Here is a 26,450-nt window from a genome sequence, read left to right on the forward strand (position 1 = left end):
AACGAATTACGAACTCAAACCTCTAACTCTGACAATGTCTCATGGGAGTTGTAGTCCATGGCTGGTGTACTTGGTTGAAGCTAAACTAACACAATTATCGTTGTTTTATAGCCCATATAAGGAAGTTATCAATGTTATATATAATGTACAGTAGTGTATATTCATTTAGCTTAGAATGTGTGCAGAGTTCCTCAAGTTTGACAGTTTCGGTACAAAAAGTAGAGCTCAGCAGCGGAGCCCGGAAGTAGGGTAGGTCCTCTTTATAAACATGGCCGTTAAGTCCTTTACAGCATCAGTTACTGCGTTTGGCTGCATCAGTTAGACATTCAGGAAGTCACTGAGGGTAACTAGTACCGTAACAGGTGGAAAGAAAATGTAGACACTCGACGGACGCATAATAATTATTTTTCATTGTTTTATATCTGCGTGGGAACGACATTTATAAACTTCACAAAGTACTTTATGCTAGCTAGTTAGCAAAGCTATCGCGACGTCTTAACGTTAACGCCTGTCAACTTCTACCAGCTACCTAATCTGCGACCTGACAGTTTATCGAAATGGAGGAGTACCGTCGCTCTCCTCGCTCGTCTCGATGAATATTTTACACACAGAGGTGTCGGATTTATTCAGCTGACTAAACTTTATTGAAGGCTCCTTTTTGGTTGTTGTTTTTTTCCACTGGCAACAGCAAACTGCTGAAGGCGGACATAAACAATGTTTTCTGTCAAACCCATGAAACCAACCTTCAAGAGTTATCTTCCTCCTGTACAGGTACGTCTTTGCTTGACACTTATAACAACAAAGTTAACTTTTCACAGTGCATTGAACCGAGACAGTGTCAAATTCTGGTTTGAATTAATATTGGCTTAGGTTGTCGTGACTGTGGTGTTACTGCGGAAGGAAAGGTGTTATTGAACGTGTGGTAGTGATTAGAAGAAGAGATAGCCCGTAAATGAAAAACTGTATGCAGCCTCACTGACTTGCTGCTGTGTTGTTTACTGGGGTGGGAGAAGTACTCAGAACTGGTGCTTTAGTAAAGGTGAACTACCATAGTTTGGAATATTCTGTACAAGTATAGGTCATGCATTGCAAGTGTTACTTAAGTAAAAGTAAAAAAGGATAACCATCCAAATATACTTTAAGTAAAAGAACTCATCCTGCATATTGGCCCATTTCAGAATAATGTATATTATATGTTTTGATTATAATGATTGATGCATTAATGTATCTATCAAGGCTGGTGAAGATGCAGTTTTTAGGTGCTCTGTGTGATCTTGTGAATGTTATTCCAGGTGTAGCTAAAGTGTTATTTAAGAGTTGAATATAATTCAAATAATTAATCCAAATTTTGAAAGAAAAGTAAATGTACTTAGTTTCTGTACACCACTGGTTGTTTAGAATCAACAAACACTAAAAAACAAACTTTTAATTTTGAATTGGAGACATTGCAAACAAGCAAAAGTTTGCACTTCCTCTTTTTAATTTGGAGAATTTAAACTTTATTGGGGAATCTGATACCGGTAGGGAGAATAGGGTCCAGCCAAATGTGGCACCAGCGCGTGAGAAATGGGCTCAAACTGGCCTGTTATTCCCTTCATGTGAATGCACTTCTCCAGACAGAAAGTCAAACCTTTGCTCACACATTCTGATCCAAACTACCACACATAACCAGTGTTTGGCCTCTCAAGGTGAAGGTTGGGAAGTGTTTTGAATTTATGTTTCAAGAAATCATTTATTTAAAATGAAATGTGTCAATATATTTATTCTAGAATCAAATAATCCTCCTGTTATGCTCTTGTGTGTGTTATTAATACAAAACGGCAAACTGTAATACAAAAATACACAGATTACCTATATTTGTGTCCAAGTTAATCAATGATTTAATGCACAAGAAACATTGTAGTGATTCTATGTTTAAGACAAATAATAGTGTTGAATGGCCTTTACACTTTCTGGACGGATGTAATTTTTCTCCAACTCTTTTCTATTCAAAAAAAATGCTCTGATCATTTCATTGTTGCTTTTCCATGTACAGTGTAGGCCTAGTTTCTGATTTTGTTTTGTCTGTGTACAGCACAGTACATTGTAAATAAAACAATCATTTTGAGGTTTTGGTAAACAAATGTACTATGTATAATCTGTATCCTTTTCTATACATAATCCCCACCGTTAACTCTTTCGAAGCTCAAAGTCACTACTTTAACCTCACAGTCATTCATTCACTATTAATCAGTGTGCTTCAGCAGAGCCAACAAGGAAAAACTGTCTATTGGTTTTTAGACTGTCTCTGTATGCAGATCTGAGCGGTATTTGGGGATACATTATTAATAGAGTTGACTGCTGTGTATCTTTGGTTCCTTCTAGTTTTGTAAACAGATTGCACCAGCGTGTTGTAATCATAACAGCTGTCAGGTTACTCAACGTGCATCCATTGTCATCATAAATCCTAGGCATGTTAGTAGAAAATATTTGTTCTAACCTGCATGTCCTTTTATACTTTTTCACCCAGACTGATGTGAAGAAAACTTTTGAACCACCTATTAAAAAGTTGGAGCCCAAGTTACTTCAAGGTAAGTTTATTTTGTTCCTTATCCTAAGTGGATTCGGCTTTACCAAAGGGATTCTGTATTCTCAGGACACACCCTCCCATGAGGATTTAGAAACATCCTGCCAGTTATATTTGCACACGCATCATTTTAGAGCCCTTTGCAGCACCGTTTCTGCTATAAAACTCTTATCATAAAATTGCATTTTGAAAAAGGAGTTAATCACATCACATTTTTCCCCTATGACATCAAGGTCCTAAGTGTGGCTGGTGAATTAACAGGAGCAGCAGGACATTCTTAATTTCAATGTTTTTATTCTGGTCCCAGCTGTTGATTTGGGAGCTTCATGGGAACGGCTCAACACACCCATAGTGTTACATGGTGTTTTATTTGGAGTAAATATACAGGGATGTCCTCCATAAAAGTAAGAGAACATAAGCTGTATTATCAGTTTCACATATTATAAAGGTTCCTTAGAAAAAGTCCTCATTTGCAAACCTGCCACACTTGTATTTTGTTTCCGTAGCGATCGACATTATTATTATTGTAGTTATAATAATTATAATATTATTATAGAGCACCAGCTAAATGTTAAAAAAGCATTTCCATTCAATCCTAGGTAGCGTTTACCATTTAAGGGCTGTCTCTCCCTTTGCATCTTGATTTAGGAGCCAGACACAGGAACAGTTTTCAGGATCAGCTGATTTGTTTTTAACTGCGTGTGCTACATGCTGCTTATAGACGGTTCTTTGATGTGACTGCAGGACTCCACCCTGCTGCCCCTGCTTTCATGCTTTGAACTTCCCCAGGGCAACTTTTTATAGCGGCATTAACCGTTATGTGTTCATGTTGAGATATAAGGGTCACGTTAGTCATTTGAGAAGAGGTCTTAGCCTAAAGCTGCAGTAAATTCTATGATGGGACTTGCTTGTTGCTGTCTGACTTACCATCACATAAACGTTGTGTGGTTTTTTGCAACATATCTTCACACCACCATATTACTCTGACAGGAAAAAAAAACGTTTATGGTCAATTTCACCGTCTCGAACGGATGGATAACAAGAATGAACTTGTTTTATGTAGGCTGTACTTGGTTAAATCTGCAAAGGAGCAACAGAAAAGATTAGGGAAGAAAGATGGAAGAGTATTACTGTAGAAAAGCTTCAAATAGTTGTTTGACTTTACTTAACTTTGTGGTCAACAGAGGAAGGATCTGAACTCACAAAACCTTAAAGTTGAGTTGGCTTTATGGCAGCTCTATATATGCATAACAAATGGTCCTATCACTATCACTTTCTTTTTTTAAACATTAACTATTGCAACATATTTATACTAAATAATAAATAGCTCAAACTGTAATAAATGTGTCATCTCTGAGGGATTGAATAAATGATACCACTTATTAGCCTGGTAACAGGTTAGGTTGACTCTATGTTCAGAATGTCTTATGGTTAACTCACTCAATGTACTCTACTCTTCCTCCAACACTGTAGCTGTAGACTTCAGGTTGGACTCACGTTTTATCTCATTTGCTTGTCACCAGGGGAGATTGTAGTTAATGAGGTGAACTTTGTGAGGAAATGCATCAGCGCTGAGAGCAGCCAGGACGACCTTTGGGGGAAGTTGATCTGCACCAACTTTAAGGTCTCCTTCATCCCTCAAGATGCCTCTGCTAAACAGGTATTTGTGAACTGTTTTGAATATTTACTCTTTCTTAGTACACTTATAGGGTTTAATGTGTTGTCACTATGATGCCATAGCTGTCAGAAACACTTTTTGTAGCTTCCTCTTATGTTGCTTAAAAGGGTCAAAGTTGCATTATGCTTTACACAAAAACTACAGTTTTAGCTTTATATTTGTTGAATCTATGCTTGCCCCCAGCCTACTGCAGAATAGCTTTCAAATGTGTATTTCATCAGCCATGTCTGCATATGCGGTGCAGCTGGTAAAGAGGAAGGAAGACTTGTGTTCTTTCCTGCACTGCATTGTCCGTGATATCGGACGAGAAGTGAAAAAGACGTCATTCCCAGCTATGCAGAAGAATGTTTGCATGAAAACAAGTCTCAGTCTTAAGGGGATCAACTCAGCGTACCCTCCAGTGTTTCTGAGAATACTTCAGCGTGTTATGGTGTCATTAATATCATTTTTTCCGTTGTTTGCCACAGAAGTCCCAGCTGTCCCACCTCCTGCTTGGAGATCACGACATACCCCTCACCTGCCTGGAGCAAGTAGTAACAGGTACATCTGGTGTCACATAATATTTCTGGCACTTATATTGTTCTATTATAATTGTTTTAATCACAAGACAATATATCCAAAGCTATTGGTTTTTCTACTGAAAGACATACAGATAGCTAGTCTTAGCATTTGAAACTGTGTTTAGCAGATTCTATCTTTTACTCAATCGACTGTTTCAAAAGAGTGCTCTACAATGACAATTAAAGTTAGATTGCTCCCTCATCAATATTTGCGTGACCTCGTATGTTGCTCTTTCCTGCTCAGTGATCTGATAACAAATGATGTCAGAGCTCAGGCAGTGTTTAGTGGCGCTGCAGCCAGGCCGGGATTAGCCGTGTTTATGTATCACATTGCAGTGATTGCTGACACTGCAAGGGCAACTGCCAAGAGCGCGCTTTGTTGTGTTACAGTGATGAAGCACGAGGCTTGTTTTTGAACCACTACTAAAGAAAATATACTCATCGTGGAATTTGCACCAATATGGGAGCATAATGAGTGAGACAGGACCCTAGTGCTGGGTAATCCAGATAAAATGAAACATCAATATGTTTTGATTCTGCTGATTAATAATATTGGCTAATTATGCTTTCACACAATATCTGAGGGCCAGGTGGTATCTTAGCCCAGCCACAATCCCAAATGTTATGTAGCTTCATATTTACATTAATGAATGTTACGTGTGATCCACAACGGCATATGTTTAGTTCAAGGTCATCGCTTACTGTTCTGCAATACTGCAACACTTTTCCTTTAATTTGATGTGTTGATGATCAAATAATACAATTAAATATTTGGTTAAAATCCTCAAAGCTACTAATGTTTTAAATATGCAATAAAGTTTTTCTAGAATTTGTTCCCAGGCATCTGCATGAGAGGAAGTTGTATTCATCTTTAGTGTTTGTATGTTTCTGTTAGTCAATGACACAAAAGGGAAGAAGAAAGTATTGGGATCAAACCAGAAGCTGAAATTTAACCCGACGGAGCTCATCCTCTATTGCAAAGACCTGCGCATCATACGATTCTGCTTTGGTGAGGCTGGGCCCGAGGGTGCCAAAAAGGTGAGTCACGGGGCCACTGAAGTTTGTTTACATAAACATCCACTCATTTCAGGGATTTTTTGAAAGAGGCCTTAAAACATATCAGATTGATGTTTGCCAGACTCTCATCAACTTTAGGTCAAATTAAATATCAGATGTGTCCAAATGCACTCTGCCATCCCATTTATCCGTCCCAGAGACACTGAGATGAATAGACTGAGCTCATCACAGACGGCAGCATTTTCACCACAGTCGGCTCATTGTTACGCAAAGAAAAACTGTCCACAACAACCAGTTAGTTAAAGAATGCATTCAGATTAGATATATTGCCTTCAACCTCTTAATGCCATACCTCCAAGGGACTAACTGCACAGTATTAACCATCCATTCCTCTTTTCTCAGCGGCCCTTATCCATTCACTGTTACTTGTTGCTGACCAAACTTTTCCTTTCCTTTCCTGACTCTGAGCTCGCTACATGACCACTTCCTTAGCGATTAAGATATTTATAGGTTATATATATGTTGTGTAAACTTTGATATACCACTCTCTCACTCCCTCCATTTATATATTGAAACGACTCACTTCCCAAAATGCATTTTAGGGTGGCCATTAGCCCAGCAATGAATAACAGACATTGAGAACAATGCTTATTCAAGGCAAGGAAACTGAGAGTGATCCTGACTGTTTGAACAACTGGCAGCGTGACTCTGACTCACACAGGCACAGAGATTAGATGGACAGATGTTTCAATCTTCACACCAGTGGAGACATCTGTGTTATAAAGATGCCAGGATATATTCATCTGTTAGGATATTTAGGGGTGGATAGTGGTGTTTTCATTTGAAAGTTGGCACACAGAAAGGTCCAATAGAGGCCAGGAAAACATGCATTTCCTTAGTTTCATCCGTCAGTTGTTTTGTGAGTTGAGCTGTTGTGCTAACCAGCAGCAAATCAGGCTTTTACTCACCTTTTAAACAAGAGAAAGGGTAAGTTGTTTAGTCATGGACGTATAGCTAATATTTCAGTTTTCCATGTGCACAAATAAGCTAGATTGTGTAAATTCAGAAACTAGAATCAGCCAAAAAGAATTCAATCGTTGCAAATAAATTATAAACTAAAACGTGTTCACCTTGGGAACAACCTTCCAGACCCTAGGAACATGTGATGTCAAGACATAGCCAACAGTAAGAAAACAAACATTCCTTATTTGTTTTATTTGGTTTATCTGGAGTTGTAAGTGTTCTTTAAATAAATGTGTATTTGTTTATTATGTGCACAAATGTCTCCAGAAGCTCCTGACTTCCTCCAGCCTCACTACACGGCCCCTGGGAGTCAGGCGGCTGAATATCTCTCTGCAGTGTGCCAGTGAATAGGGCATGAGTGTGAATGTACATAGTTACATGTCTGATCTCCTCCCATGTCATCTGGGAGCAATTTTTGTGTGGGTATTAGAGGATTTGGAGCTCTACAGCAGAAACCTGCAGCACATTTGGCTAACATGCATTGAACAGTTTTATGACCAGCGGTGTTGCGAGTCCCTTTTTTAATTCATTTCAGAATACAGTAGGCACTTTATTTTATTGACTCTGCTGCTAACAACATAATCTGCAGGGATGATTATGAATAGAGCACTGAAAGCAGAACATGAGTCTGCCCGCCGTCACTTCTTGTGAGTGTATTTATGGACACCATGTATGTAATTAGAGTGTGAACCTAAAACGAAGCTCAGTTCTTTTTTCTTTTTCTTTGTGACATATGGAATTAACCCAACCTATAATAGCTTATTTTGCTATAGGAAATTACAGAGTTGGGAGCAGCCCTGACTACACACACACATTTTTGGTGTCCTCATGTTATTCACAGCTTTACTCCTTGAATGGCAGGCTTTGTGTGACTCCAGTGGAGCCACGGGGAGACTCGGTCCTGTAAACCCAGGGCAGTAGGCTGAGCTTTAAACATTTTCTTCCCCAGATTTCACTTGTTCTTCTTTGTGTAGGGCTAGAACACATTACTCACTCTGAGTGTACCTAAGATTGGATGCTGAATGGTTGTTATGAAACCTAATTTGCATCAAAAAGGTTAAATTGTAATTCTTTTGTTTTGTAATGTGCATTTCCTATTATTTTTGTTTCCTTTTATTCTAGGTTTGCCTTGCTATTGCCCACTATTCCCACCCAGCTGATCTTCAACTGCTGTTTGGTTTTGAGTACCAAGGTCGGCGCTATCATGAGTCTAAAGGTAGGCATGCACAATAGCATGGCACATTGCTTTTATTGTTTCATTACATACTTATCGTGTATTTATGAATGTGTATTTCCAGGGGAGCGAGTCAATGGTTCCGCCCCACGAGAAGGATTACGGACCCCCATATTTGACCGTCCGTCAGACCTGGATCGGGAGATCAAGAGAACAGGAGCATCAGAGTGGAGAGTGTGCTCCATCAACGAGGGCTTTGCCATCTCACAAAGGTTTCAGCTTGTGTTTGATGTTGGGAATTCACGAGTGTTATAGGCAGAGCATGTGTGTAGCTCCCTCACTTGACTTTAGTTGCTAAACACACTTAATTTCCCCTTTACTCATACCTGGTATGTTTTGGCAAGACAGTATATTTACACTGTAGGCTTTTTTTCCTTGCTTCATACGAGACTTGAGAAAAATGTGTCAGTGTGACATTCAGGTCTGTTTTGGACAATACATGCTATTCATCTGAGTTCAGTGGTGACATCATGGTGGGTTTCAAGTAAGGATTGTACTGTTTATCTGGAGTTTTGAAAGAAGGCACAAAAAAACGGTACACATAACATGGGGTTAAAACAGTACTTGCAGTCCACTGTTTTTAAGAATATGAGGGAAAACTGAATCAAACAAACTCACTACAAAAGCTTCTCAGCAGCTTAGATATTTGGGACAGGCCCAGCAAACCCAGTGTTAGATGGTTAGTAATAAGACAATCATCACCTTAAATATGATGGTATGTTAGCAAGAGGCAAAACACTTTAACTTGTTTGTGTGTCTTTCTAACTGTATGATTTGAAAAGTAGGAAAATGTTTTCCTGTTTTCTTCTTTTTAATGGTGTCTTGTTTTTGATTCCTGCATAAAAACACTCTTTCCTTCCCTTTAGTCTCCCAGAGTACATTGTGGTCCCGGTCTCTCTGGCAGATCAGGATCTAAAGCAGTACTCTATATTCTTCACTGACCAGCGCATCCCTGTGAGTTCTCTGATATCTGCATTAACACTGTGCAGGTTTCCGAGCTTTGCTTAGTCATTCTTAATTCATCTCTGTTTATTATTAGGCTTATAATGTAATTCAGCACATTTAGGAACACCAATGGAGTCGTTTCAATCACTATCTGTCGATACATGCACATTCAGTTTAATTAAGTGTAGCATCCCTTTGATTTGCATTTGTGTCCTTTCTTCCTTGCAGCTCTGGTGCTGGAACCACCCAAATGGAAGTGCTCTGGTCCGCATGGCCATCATAAATGATCCACCGCAGCAGAGGAGGATTGATCAGAAGTACACTAACTCCTTAACTTTATTCAGAAAACGTGTATAAAATATGTTGTTTCTCCTCTCTTATTTGGTACAGGTAGTTATGATGTATTGCAGAGATGATGCTATTGCTGTTTTAAGACCACTCATGTTTTGTGGTAGGGTCTTCACTGCCATCACAAAAAGCCACCCACAGCGCAGTGAGGTCATCAGGTCAGATCTGGACAAGTGTTTGCCCAACATCCAGGACATCCAGAGTGCTTTTTTTAAAGTCAGGCAGATCTGCGTCATAGGTGAGCCTCATCGCAGTCCATCTGCAGCTCCACCTGTGTACATGTGTGAAATGCATCTAAATGGACCTTTTTTCAAACGGAAATGGGAAGGATTTCTTGTCATACTAAGTGTTCGACTGTTTTGATTGTGTGCAGATCATTTTGAGGAGTCGGACGAGAGGTGGCTCTCCTCTATTGAAAACTCACGATGGCTGGAGTATGTCAGGTGTGTAAACAACCTGAGTCTTTATGAACTTCATTACAAATGTAAATGTTTGGATGGTGTGATGTTACATTTATAATTGAATCTGGAACATAACAGCCCTGCACAACAACTTGTATTGTTTTTGAAAGGCTAAGTTAGGATTAATTTACACATCTTTTTTTGCTGTGTAAATTATCCAATTAATTGAATTAAGTTGTATCATTGGAAATACATTCTATGTTCAAATCTATTTACATGTATCTTCCGTTTGTGACTGCAGGGCTTTCCTGAAGCATTCAGCAGAGATTGTGTACCAGCTGGATGGAAAGAATTGCTCAGTCATTCTTCAAGGTATAACTAAAATTGTTTCCTTTATTTCATGATAGTGAACTTAACTTGAGATGTTCCCGATCCATCAATTGATATGTGCCAACGTTTGATTTCAAACACATCTTCAAATTTCAATCGCTTTTTTAAAAAGTGAATCTTTCCTTTTTCTCCCTGGACAGAGGAGGAAGACAGAGACCTGAACTGTGTAGTGTCCTCCCTGGTGCAGCTCATGTTGGACCCTCACTATCGCAGCATCGTTGGCTTTCAGAGTTTGGTGCAGAAGGAATGGGTGATGGCGGGCCATCGCTTCTTGGACAGATGCAACCACTTAAAGAAGAACGACAAAGAGGAGGTATTGGTCTGACCGTTCATAAGCAACTCGGATCTAATAGAATTACCAAGGCACTAACGCTTCCTGTATGTTTTTTTCTCTGCTCCCTCTGCCCAGTCCCCGCTGTTTTTGCTGTTCCTGGACTGCGTGTCGCAGATGATGAACCAGTACCCGGCAGCGTTCGAGTTCACAGAGTCCTATCTGACAGTCCTGAGTGATAGCATGTGGATCCCCCTCTTCAGTACTTTCCTCTTCAATTCTTCCAAACAGCAAGCTAAGCATTTGATGGTAAGAGACACTCGCACATGTAATTGTTGAATTCATTTATTCAGCTGAGTTTGAGACATATTTTCATACATGGAAAAACAGCCGTAAAGAATGCTGCAACGGATTCCACCATGATCCTAAATTATGTTCACATCAATTAAATTAGAACCTGATTTTTCTAATAATAATTTCTTGATTTAAAAAAAAAATGTGCGCAACCAATGCACAAACCTCTGATTTGAGCTTGTTTAAAGGTGTTACTAGATGTCTGAACTCAGTGGTCCGAGACGAATCAAAGCACATGTTTTAATTCCAGGTGACAGTGTGTAACATAGCAACATGTTTTTGTGGTCAAAGACTATAATTTCCTTCTACTTCGTCAGATAATTGACTGGAAAGTGCAATGTAATGCATATAGATAAGAACACATTTAGCTTGTGGTCAGAAAAAATCATTTGACACAGAATGCATTATTGTAAACGTCCAGATTAATAATAACCTTGTGTTTACTGGACAGGACTTTGCCAAGAATAAAGCCATCCCTCAAGGAGAAGACCAGGTCGTGTATTTCCCTCCGGTGTGGGACTGGTCGCAGCAGTTCTCCCCTAAAGACCAAACCCTCTTCAACAACCCCATGTACGTAGGCAAAGGAGCGGCCTGTGTTCAGAATGGAGAAGTGAAAACCTTCAGGCGCACAAAGGTACACCTCGCACTGAGTTTATGGTTTTATAGCAGCAGTAGCAACACGTTGTTTTAGATGTGAAGCCTTTTAATGCCTTCCATTCACAACACTTGGTGTGGACTTTCAACCTAAGCTTTATTATTTTCTGCCATGTTGAATTCAAGATGTAAGGTGGGTTAGTGTGTACGGACTTCTTTAAAGTCTTCCCCAAGTCTTTGCTTTCTAAATAATTGAAGTTGCCCACAACACCATAGCCTTCTTATTTTTAGGGTCAGACTAGAATCAACCATCATGTGAAGGTATTTTCTGAATAGGTCAACTCTGTCTTCTGTCCTGTTACGCTTCAGGCTGGTAGATATTACCTTTGGGGATATGCATTTTGCTGAATACACACTATTCCTGATGGAGTAAATGTTTAACATGAACAATCCATCCATTCAGCAGTTCTGATTACTGCTGCTGAGATTTTATGTTTGGAAAATGCACACCAGGTGAATTATTACACAGAAAATAAATCATTGTTTAGATTTTTTTGTTAAGTTGTAAGTTTCAGGGTCATGAGGATTTGATAAATCAGATTGAGATATACTAATTCAGAACCTTAAAATAGCTTGAACGAGTGTGTCCTTCCTCCAACAGAAAGCATACAGCCACACACTGCGAGGGATGTCTGCGTCTATGCGTAATGGGATGAAGGTTGGGGAGGACACATTGACCCGACGGGGCTCCCTGGTGTCGGAGCTGAGGCCTGATTTCTCACCCGTTAAAGACGAAAGCCCGTCGGAGCGCTTCTTCAGAGACTGGTTCTCTCGCCCGGCGGACCAGCAGGGCCTCCTGATCCCACTGCTCTTGCCCTCACACCTCACTCTCTGGAAGCTCTACTTCCTACGCTGGGTTCCTGAAGCCTGCATCCCCAAAGGAGGCCCCATCACCGCCTACCGCAAGCTCTCCCAACTGGTCGATGAAATTGAGATTCTACAGAGCCAGCTCAGGCAGTATAAAGGACGCAGTCCCGGCAACGTGCCACTCCCCAGCTCTACTGGGCCCCTCTCAGACCAAAGGAGGATGTATTTTAAGGCTAGTTCCCCACATGACCCCCCTTCACCTTCCGACATCCTTACCTCCTCCTTTCCTTTCTCTCCAACTGGAAACCTGTGTCGCGGCGGTAACCATGGGACACCCATTAGCAAATTTCTGAATGGGGCGAGGATCTGGCTCTCTACGGAGACTCTTAATGACACTGTCTGAAGAAGGAGGTGGTTATAGGCTCCCTTTTCTGAGCTCAGTACAGGTTTGTGTAACAATGAACCTTCTTATTTTCTTTGACCTCTTTCTTTAATTCCAAGAAGGAAAATGGAAAAAATGAACTTTGGATTTCTGATATTTTAATTATTTATAAGCTATAAAGGAGCACCATTGATGCTGCATTGAAATCTGAGGTCCTTTCTAACTGAAGCGCCCTCTATAGGACTGAATCACTAATCACCATTACAGTTGAGGAATGAGATTTTCTAAAGCACATCCTCCTTATTGGCCAAGGAGTTTCTATTGTGAGGTCACCGGAATATGAAAGATTGTAATACCCGTTTTATACTAGAATCATTTTTTTGTATCTACTTCAGGTCTCTCCGTTGGATAACGGCTCTTTTCTGTTGAGCGTATGTGTGACCCAAATAAAGAGTGCTCCTGGAGATGTTTATATCGAGTTTAGAGCTTCATCCCCGAGATGTACCTGTTTTTAAATGGTGATTTTAAAGCAGTCATCAAATATGTCTCGTTCATGTGAAGCAGTGCCATCAGCTTTACCCTTTGACAAATTCTCTTGGTCGATATGAAACCCCCTCTGTTATGGAGTTGAAAAATATAATCCATATAAAAAATGCCTGTTTTTACTGCAGCATTAATGATGCATCTCACTGAACACTGATTTCCGAGTAATCCATTTGTTTTTACCTTCCAGGAAATATAATTGACAATAAATATTTTAGAAAGAGGAACAGAAAATAACACTTCTAAATATATTTGTTTGTGTTAAAAACAAAGAGGATCTGGCCTGGCTGAATGTAATGGGGCAATTATTTTCTCTTTTTTTCTTTGCACAAGCTTAATGCTACTTGCTCCAAGTGCCCATACGTTAATGGTTATATTGAAAGTTTCACTCTACGCAGCAAATAGTGTGATTTCAGGGTCTTGCTTTGTAGATATACTCTATTTTTGAAGCAGAGAAAAGGGCCTGTACTTTCAGTATCATAAAGCAGGTGATATTCAGAGGGCAAAGTGGACATGTGAGGACTTCCAATCTGTGGTAGATATTTCCTCTTCTCTTTCTGAAGGGGTTTTATTAAACTTTTATACAGGCCTTCTGGTAAGGCTCTAATTATTAGTAGAAAAAAGCAGTTCATAATAACAGTACCTGTATGGGTAAATATTTTACGCAAAAGGACAGACAAGGGCTCTGACTCAAAGCGGTCCCTAGTTTAGATGAAGTTAATGTTGGCACTGATCCAATTAACCAGACAGTGATTGGTTGATGACGAGTGACAAGAAAATATAAGCAAAAAGCACCTGGATAGCAATATGTGATATTTTGTCAACCGACTACAGTCACACGGGCTGTTTAAGGAAAGCCTGATGTTTGTACAAAGGGAAAGGCTAAACATACTGTATGTAGCTATAACAATAACATGTGTTTTGTTTTGTGTCTTGTTTTCTTTCCAGATTATCCTTCTCTGGTTATAGGAATAATTTAATAAAGTACAAGCAGTGGTTCTGTACTTTCAGGCTAGTGATGGCAAGGTTGGTAAGTTAAGACGTTCACAGGTTTATATGAGATATTTTCGAGCAAGTTAAAGTGCACTGCAAAGACTTTGTCATTTGGAGATCCTTTAAAAAAAGTGTCTGCTTAACTAGAGAGGGGTTGAGATGAACTAGGGCAAATGGATCAGTCATCCAGATTCGATTTAAACTAGGGAGGAGTTAGCACTGTGTAATATATAATGTCTTAAAATAACAGTACAGCATTTCAAATATAATATATATATATATATATATATATATTTTACAACTGTCTTAACATCTGTCCTACAACACAGTAGCATCCATCCTTAAATGCTAGATTGACTAATTTCCAATAATATTCAACTAAACGCGATTCTATAGCAATAACTAACTAGTTCAGGTGGGATTTTTTTTTTTATATAAAGAAGTGTGTATAGAAGTGAACCTGCTCTCCCAAATGCTAGTAATTGCACATTTCACTCAATATATTGCAGATATTATTAATACTGTATTGAAATCTCCCAATTAATATCTTTGATTAATGGTACTAGATTACTTTTATCCTAGATTCAGTCTTTATGTTTTCTGGACAGAGATATTGATATGCTATGATCTTCCACTATCTCACCATGTTGCACTCTGCTGTAATTGCATGAAGACTGCTCCCACAGTTTGATATTGATGAGCAGCAGATGTATTTATTCAGATATGCAAATGCTCTCAAAGAAGAATGCAAGGGCTACTGTACACCCCCCTGTGCCTTGTTAGGAAGATTCAACATTTTTGTAACTATATTCTAAATATATTGACCTGTTTTAGTTTTTCTAAAACTGTCGAGTTATCAATTCTGTAAATCTAGTAAATTCACTGGTAATGCACTGAGGCTTTTTCTCCTGACCAAGAATAGGGCTTGAATGTGTACCAGTAACAAATCATTACAATGTTTTTCAAATGAACTTGTGTCCTGGCTTTTATTTGAATAGATTCTGGCTCATTTTACTTTGATTTGTCTATTAAAGCAAGGGAGGGCTCTGACAAAAAAAAAAAGAACTACATTGTGTTTCTGTAATAATGAGTCTACCTTCCTTTCTCCTGGCATACACTCATCATAATACAAACATGCAAGCTTTTCGTCTGTAAGTAGTCTGCTAAAAATCACCATGTGCGTTCCTTATGATAATGTTGATTACAGGTTATCTTGTGGTCTTTGGTTTGAAATGATGCAATAGTAGTAAGTTAGTGAAGCAAACTTTATTCACAGCCTGGGGCTTAACGGGTGGGACCTTAATTGAAGAAGCTGTTGGTTGAATTCTATTAAAATTATACATCTAAAAAGTGAACATCTTTCAGGCACTACTGAGATCACTACAACCAAATAAGCCACAGCACCATTAATCTTCTCGTAATTAATATTAATGTATATTTCAGGATGTCTTCTACATCTTTTTGTTTAATTCCATCCACCATTTTTCATTCACAAATTCTCAACTCGTTGCAAAAAATAGTTTGCGAAATTTACGTGAGATTGTTCTTCAAAAGTATCGTTAAACACGGTGTAAATGAAGCATTTCCGTGTTGAGTGTCCCAGATAGTTCTGTCTCTGGAAGTTGTTGGATTGAGGCACTGCTGGAATTTGAACCCAGGATCTCCTATTTACAAGACAGGTGCTTTGACGAACTAAGCCACAGCGCCTCTGGCTTCACCAATTCTTATCTCATATCAAAGCTGCATTCATATCCATAATTTAAAAATAGTTCAACACATGTCTGTCTCTTCAATCCAAAAGTCAAGTTTAAAAAATATCATGCTGTATATATCTTGAGTTAACTAAGTAGATTTCCTGTCTTAACCAAAACCTTTTATTAGGGTAGAAATGAACATTACACACTGCTTTCAAGAGATTTCTCTGTAACAAGCAGGCTATGCTGGGATTTGAACCCAGGTTCTCGTGTTTAACAGTTGGCAACTAAGCCTTCAATAATTTCTGTATCTGTTATATTAAACAACTAATTATATCAAAGACACAAATCTACTGAAATGAACATTTTAAAGACAGAATGTTTAAAATATATGTATCACACTATCCCATGAGAAACATGAAATACACCTGCTCCCCCTTCTGTACTACGAAAATCACAACGTACATTTAACGGAAATACATTCCTATTTTTTGTCAGACATACATTTCAATTTCTCCTGACCTGTGAATTTCTGTTCATATGACGTACATCTATCTATCTATCTATCTATCTATCTATCTATCTATCTATCTATCTATCTATCTATCTATCTATCTATCTATCTATCTATCTATCTATCTATCTATCGTGAAAAAAACAACAGGAAATTGAATCAACTTGGTGACGTCATTGGTGAGCGCCTATGCTGGCCTTCGAAATGGGTACGACTCCTTAGTCTTGATTTCTTCAATTGTCCCTCCGCATATCAACTTTTTATAAAGAAAAGCCTGTTCGCGATGACATTTGGAGGTAAGTGCAAACAACGACACAAGGCAGAGACATCTTTAGTAAGCATTTCTGCCCATTGCCATGTTAGTTATGAGGACTGAAGTCAGTTAATGTAGCTTGTTGTAGCTGTGTTAGCTGCGGAGCTAACTAGCCGGAACCTCTGGGCTGGTGCCCAGAGATACATTACAGAGATAACCTAACTGTCTCATATACTATTATTCATAATTTAAACTCAGTTATACGTTTAGTGTTACTGTTTAACATGTCATGCTTTCACTTTCCTGTGTTTATGCTAAAATCAAGACCCGAATGTGCTAGCTAACTTTAGCCAAGTCAGCCCCTGAGCTAGCTAACGGTAAACATGGTTACTCTAAAGGGAAGTGAAGCGGCAACTGAAAGAATACTCTGACTTTTATAAACGAGAGGTTTCTTATACAATGCTGTTCAGGAGTTTTATTATAGTAAGAAGGTTTACTGAGTATTCTGGACAATGTGTTTCATGAAACCAGGAACCCACTCGAGTCTGGATCATAGGCTAAGTTACATTCAGGATACATAGGAAACCCTTCTTCTTGGTATCACATCCAATGACTAAAGGAAATATTATTCTGCATGTTTCTCTGCTTAACGAGCACAGGAATGTACACCTGTCATAAAGAGGACAAAAGGAAACAGGTGACCACATTTTTTTACGATAGAATGTAATATATAAATTTACATTAGAGGCTTGTTTTTCTGATTTAACGGGATGGACACCATGTAGCTTATCTTGAATCTTAGCATCATACTTGAAGGAGGAAAAATGTAAAAAAGATAGGTGCTTATCGCCATTTCACATTGCTGATGTAGGGAAATCCCACTGTGTTTGAACCTCCGGTGGGTGAGTCATTCAAAGTCATGCTCTCCACCCAAGCTTTGCTCAAACTTCCAAAACTTAAATTCAAACCCTAGTCAAGATGTTTATGGATTAACTATATTTTGATTGCTGAATTGAGAGTAAATGATTCTTTACACATGTAGAAATAGTCCGCTAGATAGCGTGATACAGCAAAAAACTGTTAGATTATTTGACATATTAAAACATGATTATATTATTCAAACTTTTATTCAGCTTCAAAGAAGAAACACATACTATTTATGATTCTGTCAATGTAGAATAAGATTAGATGTGTATGAATTGGGGGCTGGAATCACAGGTCTCATGGATGATTCATATTATACAATGATAATAAGATCCTGTTTTTTTGTCCTTTTTGCTTCCAGGTGAATTTGTAGACGAGGTCAGCCAGTTGATTTCAATACTGGTTCCTGTGCAGGCTGACTGGCTTGCAACTTTCAGTTCCTGTGTAGTACAATAAAGCTACTTGCTTGGTCAGAGGATTGCGATGAAACAAGCTCAGGAACGCAACCAGGAGTGCCTGCCTCCTAAGAAAAGGGACCTCCTGGTTAGTAACAGCAGTGGAGGTGGAGGGACAGGTGGAGCCGGGGCTGCTGCAGGAGGAGGAGGAGGCGGAGGTGGCAGCAGCAGTGCTGGTGGAGGTGTTGGAGAAGATGATTTGGTTTCCATCCAGAACTCTGCAGCCAACAGTGACACTCAGGGAGGAACAGCGTCGGGGGAGTGGCTGCGTGCTCAGCCAGGGCTTCATTATGGACTGGATAACTCTGATGGCATGCCAGCAGTGCCAGTGGACCAGTACAGTATGCTCTACAAAGTGGCTCTCCCTTCTGTCACCTACGCGCCTACCAGCCTTCACCCAGTGCTAAGCCATATTTCTCAAGCCTACACTGTACACTCTCCTCTCCTGCAGCACCCAGGCCTCTCTTACCCCCCCCTTGGCTATGCCCAGATCCCACATTCCTCTCTCCAGTTTGTCAGTTCCCCTTATGCAGCGGTACCTTATGCTCTACCCCCTGGCTTTGTCCCGGGATCATTAATCTCTCCCTCAGGCTCCATTCCTCAGCCCCATGCTGTTTCCCACCTCGTTCCTTACCCCTCTGTCTTACCAGAAGGTGTTGTTTCCACCCCTCCTCAGGCCCAGGTAGCTGCTCATACCTTTGCCAAAGTCGCAGCATCCAGTGGTGTCCCACTGATGCTGCCCTCAGAGCAAGCTGCCCCGCAGCACCTCGGTACTGTCGGAGTTATGTCTGCATCAGAGCTCAGCTCCCGAGGGATGCCCCTCTTCTATCACCCTCAGGGTGCCAGGGCTGCCACTGCCATGAGAGACCCCCCCAGTGCCCAGCAGGGGAATGAGCCAGAGATGAATGGAGGCGATAAAGAGCAGGGAGCGAGGGATGTCATACTTGACTCTGTGTACACTGCCAGAAATGCACGTCTGCTGCAGGTAGCATCCACCGCTGCAGCCCAGGAGTACAGCCAGGACCGAGGCGGGCTGAACCGGAGGCTGGAGGAGAGGAGCTCACCTGGCCAGCGCAGCAGTCCAGACAGTGACCTGGAGGTAAGACACACGCCTCATCATGAGACAACTGATTTCTTGTAAATCTCTTTTCCTAACTTTGAGCAAGAGATAAAAGACAGAATAAAGTAATCCATACAGTTTTCCCCTGCTCCTTTCCGATGGTGTGTGTATAATATGTTGCAGCTCTTAGTTCTCAAATAATGCTGCAACATTAGTATTTAATATTGTAGTCTTGTTTTCTGTTTCAGAATTTGTATGACTCACCGCACATGTTAATATTAGACTCAGCTTCCTTCCTTAATTCTGTGCTGTGGTTCCGTAGATCATTTGACAACCACTCACTGACACAGTCGCCACTTTGTGCCTAAGCCTGGGTCATTATGGTTGCATTGAGGTGCACAGTAAAACTACACCAAATAATGGCCATTGCAAGCAGCTGCAGATTCTTATGATCTTTGTACATTTAAAAAAAAAATGTATGGCAGAATAACTGTACATTTTCATTTCAAGCTTACAAAAAGGCTTGAAGGATGAGATGATTACAACGTATAATTCAGCAAGCCGCACTGTGGGAAAATATTAGGATGTTTGAAATCTGGTGATTTTATGACAAGTTTCAGCAGAATTAAAGTTACACATATTCCTCTTCTCTACTTCCAGGTTCAGCAGGTGGTCGGCCGATTGGCTTTCTCTAGTCAGGTGCGGAAAGAGGTCTCCTTCGCTCCCTTAAACCTCTCCCAGGGTGCGCAGAGAGCCAGAGATCTCCATGGAGAGAACATGGGCATCATTTCCAGCCGGACTGCGTTCGCCACTCAGGCTGCGAGTTACACTGATCCCAGGATGGCCGGCCTCCAGCAGCAAGCGGGACAACACGGCCACGCTGTCGTGCTGGCCAATGGGCAGCCGGTTTTAATTCCCTTAGAGTATCACCTGCAACCCCAACCACCACAGCAGCAGCAGCAGCCCTACCCAGTACAGTCCAGCGACGCCGCAGCCGCCATGTCCTCCCCTAACCCAAGCTTTAAAGCCTCAGATTCTTCAGCCAGAGTGTGCCTCCTTGAAAGGGTGGAGCATCCCCCAGCTCAGCCACAGCTCCCCCAGCAGCCCCCTGTCCAGTCTGCAGCAGACGTGAGCCCGGCCTTAGCTTCAAGCCACGCTCCTGCCTCGGCTCCCGGCAACCCGTCTCACTTCATGAAGGGAGCCATCATCCAGCTGGCTACTGGAGAACTGAAGCGCGTGGAGGACCTGCAGACTCAGGACTTTGTGCGCAGCGCAGAGGTGAGTGGGGGGCTTAAGATCGACTCCAGCATGGTGGTGGACATCCGTGCCAGCCAGCAGAGAGCAGGCCTGGTGTCGCTCCACTTCACTGTGGGGGAGCAGCAGAGCAAAGTGACCATCGACGTGCCCCCGGAGCACCCCTTCTTTGTGTTCGGGCAGGGCTGGTCGTCCTGCAGCCCCGAACGCACGGCGCAGCTCTACGACCTGGCCTGCCACCACCTGCAGGTGGGAGACGTGTGTGTGTCCATCACCCTGCAGCAGCCTCAGCCACAGAAACAACCACAGCACCACAGCTCACAACAACTACAACAACTACAGCAACTACAACAACAACAACAACAACAACAACAACAACAACAACAAAACATGTCCAGGACTTTGAGCAAAACCAATGCTACATCAGGGCCCGGTCACCAGCTTATGGGGCCCCCTGCCCCTCAACAGTCCCGGCCTCCATCCCATTTCAGGCTGGACCGCATCCACAGGGAAAGACAGAGGGACGGTGAGAAAGAGGCGGCCGATAAGGAGGAAGCCACGCATTACGGGGCCGTCGGGCTCTCTGAGTCCCCTATAAGACCGAGTAGGACCTCAGCAGAGCACCCCAGGAGCCACAGCAGTTACCACCTGCACACAGAGGGCTCTGCTTTTGCAGGGGCCGGGATGGGAGCAATGCAGGCTGCGTTAAGTGCTTCTCAGAGACGCTGGTCCTCACCTGGCCTCCAAAGATATAGTATGAAGGGAGACGAAGGGCCACGCCCTCAGATAAACACCTCTGGCCACACCAGGCCCTCTTTCATCCCCCAGGAGGTCAAACTGTCCATTGAAGGACGCTCTAATGCAGGGAAGTAGCATCACATTTGGTAGCACGTGAAAGAGTCTGACAAGGAGAGAAAGAGGAAAAATAAAAAAGTGCGAATGTAGCCTCAGATTGTTTGAGATTTTGCACACCTAGATTATACAAAAATACACGCTCTTTGTCTATCTGGTGAGAAGGTCTGGTTTGTTCGGTTGCCATTCAGCCAAAGGACACGAGCCTGGGGTTTCCCAGCCAGCTCAGGTCCGACAGGGAGCTGACGAGCCGAGTAGAAAGTATGTAGCGGATGAAATGCCTACCACAGGCCTTGCACACTGCATTCCTCTTCCTCCCTCCCTCCTTCGTCGCCACTTCCTCATTCCCCATGCTCGGGGTTACCATCACATTCAGAGCCCTTTTTGTTTCCTTTTTGACCAAATGGTCTCTTTGGAAGACCAAGGACTACGAAGAATGTGTTAGTAGCACAGTGAAGCTACACCGGCAGGTCCTGATGTCTTTAAAGATCCCAGCCCGCCATCTTTCATCTCCTCCATTCCTAAGATCCTGTTTCCTTCAGAAGCATTTACCCAAAAACAGAGTGTTGACGCGGCGGCTCCTGCAGTGATGTCGGCACGGCTGACGCCAGCTGTCAGTGTGTGTTACATTATGCTTTCCTGCCAGGAGTTTGAATATCTCTGCTGTCAGCACGGATAGGCTCTCCCCTCCTTCCTTTTCAGGAAGCTGGGTGGCAGAGAATGAGATCCTCTCTCAGGCGGAGTGTGGCTCGTCCCACTTGTCTTACAATCGAAATAGTGATAAATCAATCAATGTGTCCGTTTAGCAATCAGTTTCTACTAAAAGAAATGTGCTCAGGCCCTCGGGTTTAATCTGAGGGGCCTCTGTGTTTGTGAATGTGTTAGCATAAAAGCCAGAAATTGGAACGATGCTTTGTTCTCCATGATAACTAGAGATGCCCTGCATTCCAGTATCATCAGTGAGAAGATCCATACCGTAGTCTTAGAAGAATCACCCCCCCTCCTCTCTATACCTCAAAGCTTTCCCCACCGGACGTTTAATGCAACTGCATGTTTCTCAGAGGAGGCACTGACTCGTCCTCACCTGTGAGAATGAGACTTTAGCATGAGCCTGTCGGGGGGAAAGGGGTGTTGAGGGAGTCAGAGACGAGGCTTTCTCTCTGTCCTAGTTCTTTGCTCAGTTACCAAATGAAAGCAATATTTGTTTTTACAGCACGCGGCTGTACTGCTCTCCCTCGGGGAGTCTGTCGCTGTGGGCTGTTTTATATCCAAGGTGTCAGATCTGACCTTTTTTTAATCCTGACCTTTAAAGGTGATGCACTATTTTGGTGTTCCTTCAGTAATTCTAAGCAATTATGCATGTTCTCAAGAAACCCTTGCAGACGCTTCTCTTTGGTTCTCCATCTCACTGATGATATTTTATCTCCAAGAAAGGCTTGACTTTGTGATCATTATCTTCTGTTCTGTGTTTTGTTTAACGAACACGGTCCTTTGCTTTTGTACGAGGGTGTTTTGTATCCAGTGGATCTTATGATGGTCTCGTGTTGCACATGGCTGATGTCACTTCATTGATTCACACTGACCTGGTCGATAGGAGTCACCGTTCAGTACATGTTTGTCATTAATGAAGGGAATATGTTTGAAGTATTGTTGCTGGTGTTGTGTGGCGAGAGAGCGCGAAAAGAAACTGACTAACTGTTTACAAATTAGCCAAGATGAATGCTGCAGTTTCCTCCTCCTGACAGATGTTCACCCTTTGTCACTGGAAAACTAAATCCAAAAGGGTGAGATTGAATACAAGTGCAATTAGACCACACATTAAATCATTCAGAGGTTTATAATCTGACAGCATTCCTCACGCGGACATTCCCATCGGAAAGTGAATCACACATTTCCTCTTTTTTCTGTCATGGAGCTTTAACCTCTGGGAAAACATCGGGTCGCTTCTGAGTGTTTCATGTTCTATCTCTTTTCATTGAATGCCCTCGGACAGGAGGGTCAGTCGGCTGCATGGTTGACAGTTTTGTGTATTTTGCTGTCCGTCAGCCACAAACAACATGTTGTCTTATCTGTCCTCTCCAACTCTCCTATGTTCTCTTAACCGATCTCTTGAGTACACAGCCTGACCCTCTGTCAGCAGGGCGGGCGGGCCTCAGAGACACTGGTAGACTCTAACTCTGTGGCGCTGAGGAGCTTTAAAGGACAGGTTTACCTTTTTTGAAGTCTCTTAAAACTCTTCTGACATGCCATATAGATGTAGATTGCTCTATAAGACATGAATCCCCTGAAACAATAATGCCTCCATCATTATAAATAGTATAACGGTTTAGATAGTGTTATATAACGTGCTCTATTATTCTAGCCAGTCCTCACTGTTGAGCTCTGATTATGTTTTTGCAATCTGGTGATAAGATGCATATCATGAAGGAGGGGTTATAATTCAAAGGGTTGCTATATTGAACGTCAATCTAATTTAAAAAACTGTCATAGTATACACAGCCATATTCAGAAATCTAAATAAGTAAGCGCAAGCAATGATGATAATGAAATGAAACAAGGTAAGTATGATACTATACAAACTTAAGCAGTATCAAATTGAGAAACAAAAAATATGATTGACTTATACTCACCCTTATTTAATCCCACCCCTTCTCCCAAAAACTAAATGATTCCCTTTTTTTCCCCTTCTGGATCTGTATTTGTATATTATTGTAATACTCAAAATCAATATTTTTGACACCTCCTATGGTATTGAGATGGACTTAAAAACATGTGAACCTGTCCTTTAAAACGCTTCGCAATGAGGTCAAAGTGAAGAACACGTCTCACCGTCAGAAGCTCATCACATCTTTGTTCCCGCTGTAAGCAATACACATAACACCTGAAAGCATTTCACGTCGTCTCGGCATTTTCTATGCAGTAAACTCAGTATTGTACGCTTTATTGTCTTAAGTTCAACTCTGTGAAGCAGTAAGGCAGATGCAGTCATTTTAGTCTAATGTCTGATATGGATTTTTAGCTTTTAAATTGTAATACAAACCAGTATTTTTGCTTTGCTACGTTATTGTTTTCTCTGTAGTCGCCATATTCCAACAGACTCACAGCAGAAAGACTGTCAGTTGTGTGTTTTTTTAAGCATTATTTCTGCCCCCGACGCCACTTCTACATTTTGTTTTGTGTCACAATGCATTTGGGGGGAGGGGGGGGGGTTCCTCCTGCAGACCCTCCTGCGCTGCCACGAGCCTTCTGTGTTTGTAACCCACGTTTAGCAGAAGAGCTTCTTCTACCAAGATGTCCGATAAATCTTATTCACATCACTGATCGTCTGTTGCTGTAAGTAATTGCACTAAATGGCCTCCTTTTTACGGTGTTTGGAACTTCTAACTGTTGGTAAATTGAAGAGTTTGAAAATGTAAAGCACACAGGATCACAGAGAAACTGCAGCTTGTGTGTGTTTCTGTAGATAGCTGTTTTCTTTTTGTATAGATAGCTTTGATGATGCTTGTCGATAATGCCTTAAACTCAGCTTTGTACAATGTGTGAAATCAGAATAATGGAATTAGGCTTCTGGTAAAACTTGCTGTTCCATTTTGAGACTAAGGGCAAATCACAAACGCTTTGACACTTTCACTCTACTGAGCAGAAAGTCGTATTTCCCAAAGGGTTTCATCTTTTTGGGCCGTTCTTCTACGAAACTTTGTGTTAGTGTGCTATTTTTCTTCTTTATAAATTCCTTTACATTTTTAATACACTCTTTTACTTGCCTTTCATTCCTGTTGTGTGTCAATGGAAGCTCTTCTCTGCACTTTTTACAAGGCGATGCCAAGAGTGTCAGCAAAGAGTCCATTATTTCCAAACACACGCTAATGTTGTTTTTATTGTTGCACAAGTTCAGTAGTGTTTGGTTTTTTTTACCCCTTGAGTCAATGGATTGTGTTTGGTGTCTTGTCCCCCCCCCCCCCCCCCCAGTCTCTGGACAACAGAATCTAGGTCTTTAATAACAGGATGAGACGGGCTGCATTAATCAGATCGTGCTCCATCGGTGGTGATGTAATGGCAGTGGGGGTCTTAACTCCTGTTGTGATCCACTTCCTGTTTGATCCAGCATTAAATGCAGAAGTGAATTTAGGAAGATGTTGGTGTTGCTGATGTCCAGTGACATCGGGACGAACAAGAACGGTTAAAAGTTTTCGTTGTATTTTCAGATTTCTCATTGCTTTTTAAGTGAGGTGCAACTATCAAAGAATAGCATCTTTTTATTTTTAAAATGCCTAAATCTGCTAAATATATGCAATGATGTAAATGTAACATTCAATCCTCAAGTATAATCCAGGTTGTTGAACTTTGTATAGTGAGTTTTAATATCGTATGGCTGTACCAATATGTATTGATCTTTATCAGAAGCCTTAGAGTTGTCGACCGAAAGTGCTCCCTTAGAATACCCCACACCTACCTGACTTTAACAAAGCATTAATATCTCTATTTTGTTTCATTTCTGTTTGTACGGTTTTTTAATAAAATAGATTTGTACTGTATATTTGTACCTCTCTGTGAACTACTTAGGGCGGTTTTTGTTTTGCTGTTTTAATTCTATGTACTTTAAGGACACAAAGATATTGTATTTTTATTGTTACAGCTAACTTGGAGACATTGCATTTATCATGTTTGTTAAGTAAACACAATATAATATATATATATATATATATACAAATATAAATATAAACTATTATCCAACCTGTTTGCTGTGCTTCCTTACTTGCATTTGTGTGTCCTTGTCTTTAATATCATTTAGAGAGTGAGTGGAGGAAGTGAAATAGTCATTTGAAAATGGGGATTAAATGAACTTCTTAATATACGGTTAGAGTTTGTTATTACGTAACGTCTAACTTTAGAAGTCATTCACACGATTTCAATGTCAAAACTTGATCTTTACAGTTACGGGTATAGCTGGCAAATAAATATGTGTAGTAGTTTGAGTCTTATAACTGAATGTAATATAAATCATACCAATACTATATGTTAAATGCCACCAAGTATATATTCTGTAAATGTAGCATCTATATTAATGTAGTTTGAATTTTGGTTTCAGTATCTGATCTCAAAAATCATGTCATAAAAAAACGTGCTTATAGAATTCAAGTCATTGAAATTGAACTAATTAAACAAAAAAAACTCATGGGGAAAGTTGCTCCACTTGACATTTGCCACAATATTTTCAAAGAGCAAAATTCAAACAATTAATTCAGATTAATGTTTTTCAAAGTAAAAAACTGAAATT

The 26,450-nt window shown here is 40.9% G+C and overlaps 2 protein-coding genes and 1 non-coding gene across 3 annotated transcripts; 2 read left to right on the plus strand and 1 right to left on the minus strand.

The window, feature by feature from the left end:
• The first annotated feature begins 273 nt into the window (after nucleotides 1-273).
• Nucleotides 274-15,137, plus strand: mtmr10 (myotubularin related protein 10). The gene is made up of 16 exons (XM_063881222.1): nucleotides 274-771; nucleotides 2,510-2,570; nucleotides 4,090-4,226; nucleotides 4,712-4,784; nucleotides 5,700-5,842; nucleotides 7,967-8,060; nucleotides 8,143-8,290; nucleotides 8,945-9,032; nucleotides 9,252-9,340; nucleotides 9,479-9,609; nucleotides 9,745-9,814; nucleotides 10,074-10,144; nucleotides 10,303-10,475; nucleotides 10,572-10,742; nucleotides 11,239-11,421; nucleotides 12,043-15,137. Exons 1-16 carry the CDS (start codon nucleotides 715-717, stop codon nucleotides 12,649-12,651), a joined length of 2,298 nt encoding a protein of 765 aa, XP_063737292.1. The 5' UTR covers nucleotides 274-714; the 3' UTR covers nucleotides 12,652-15,137.
• A 662-nt stretch (nucleotides 15,138-15,799) lies between these two features.
• Nucleotides 15,800-15,873, minus strand: trnat-ugu (transfer RNA threonine (anticodon UGU)). Its single transcript has one exon. It is a non-coding gene; the product is annotated as a tRNA-Thr (tRNA).
• A 682-nt stretch (nucleotides 15,874-16,555) lies between these two features.
• Nucleotides 16,556-25,910, plus strand: atxn1l (ataxin 1-like). Its single transcript, XM_063881871.1, has 3 exons — nucleotides 16,556-16,670; nucleotides 17,913-19,105; nucleotides 19,727-25,910. The coding sequence occupies exons 2-3, from the start codon at nucleotides 18,035-18,037 to the stop codon at nucleotides 21,191-21,193; spliced, it is 2,538 nt and encodes an 845-aa protein (XP_063737941.1). The 5' UTR covers nucleotides 16,556-16,670; nucleotides 17,913-18,034; the 3' UTR covers nucleotides 21,194-25,910.
• Nucleotides 25,911-26,450: the final 540 nt, after the last annotated feature.

Source organism: Eleginops maclovinus, chromosome 4, assembly GCF_036324505.1.
Source record: "Eleginops maclovinus isolate JMC-PN-2008 ecotype Puerto Natales chromosome 4, JC_Emac_rtc_rv5, whole genome shotgun sequence".
In the NCBI taxonomy this organism is placed as follows: Eukaryota; Metazoa; Chordata; class Actinopteri; order Perciformes; family Eleginopidae; genus Eleginops; species Eleginops maclovinus.

Coding starts and splice junctions, on each gene's coding strand:
- mtmr10 (XM_063881222.1), top strand. CDS start 715: ATGTTTTCTGTCAAACCCATGAAACCAACCTTCAAGAGTTATCTTCCT. Junction 4,785..5,699: donor CCTGGAGCAAGTAGTAACAG/GTACATCTGGTG, acceptor TGTTTCTGTTAG/TCAATGACACAAAAGGGAAG. Junction 10,145..10,302: donor TTGCTCAGTCATTCTTCAAG/GTATAACTAAAA, acceptor CTCCCTGGACAG/AGGAGGAAGACAGAGACCTG.
- atxn1l (XM_063881871.1), top strand. CDS start 18,035: ATGAAACAAGCTCAGGAACGCAACCAGGAGTGCCTGCCTCCTAAGAAA. Junction 19,106..19,726: donor GTCCAGACAGTGACCTGGAG/GTAAGACACACG, acceptor CTCTACTTCCAG/GTTCAGCAGGTGGTCGGCCG.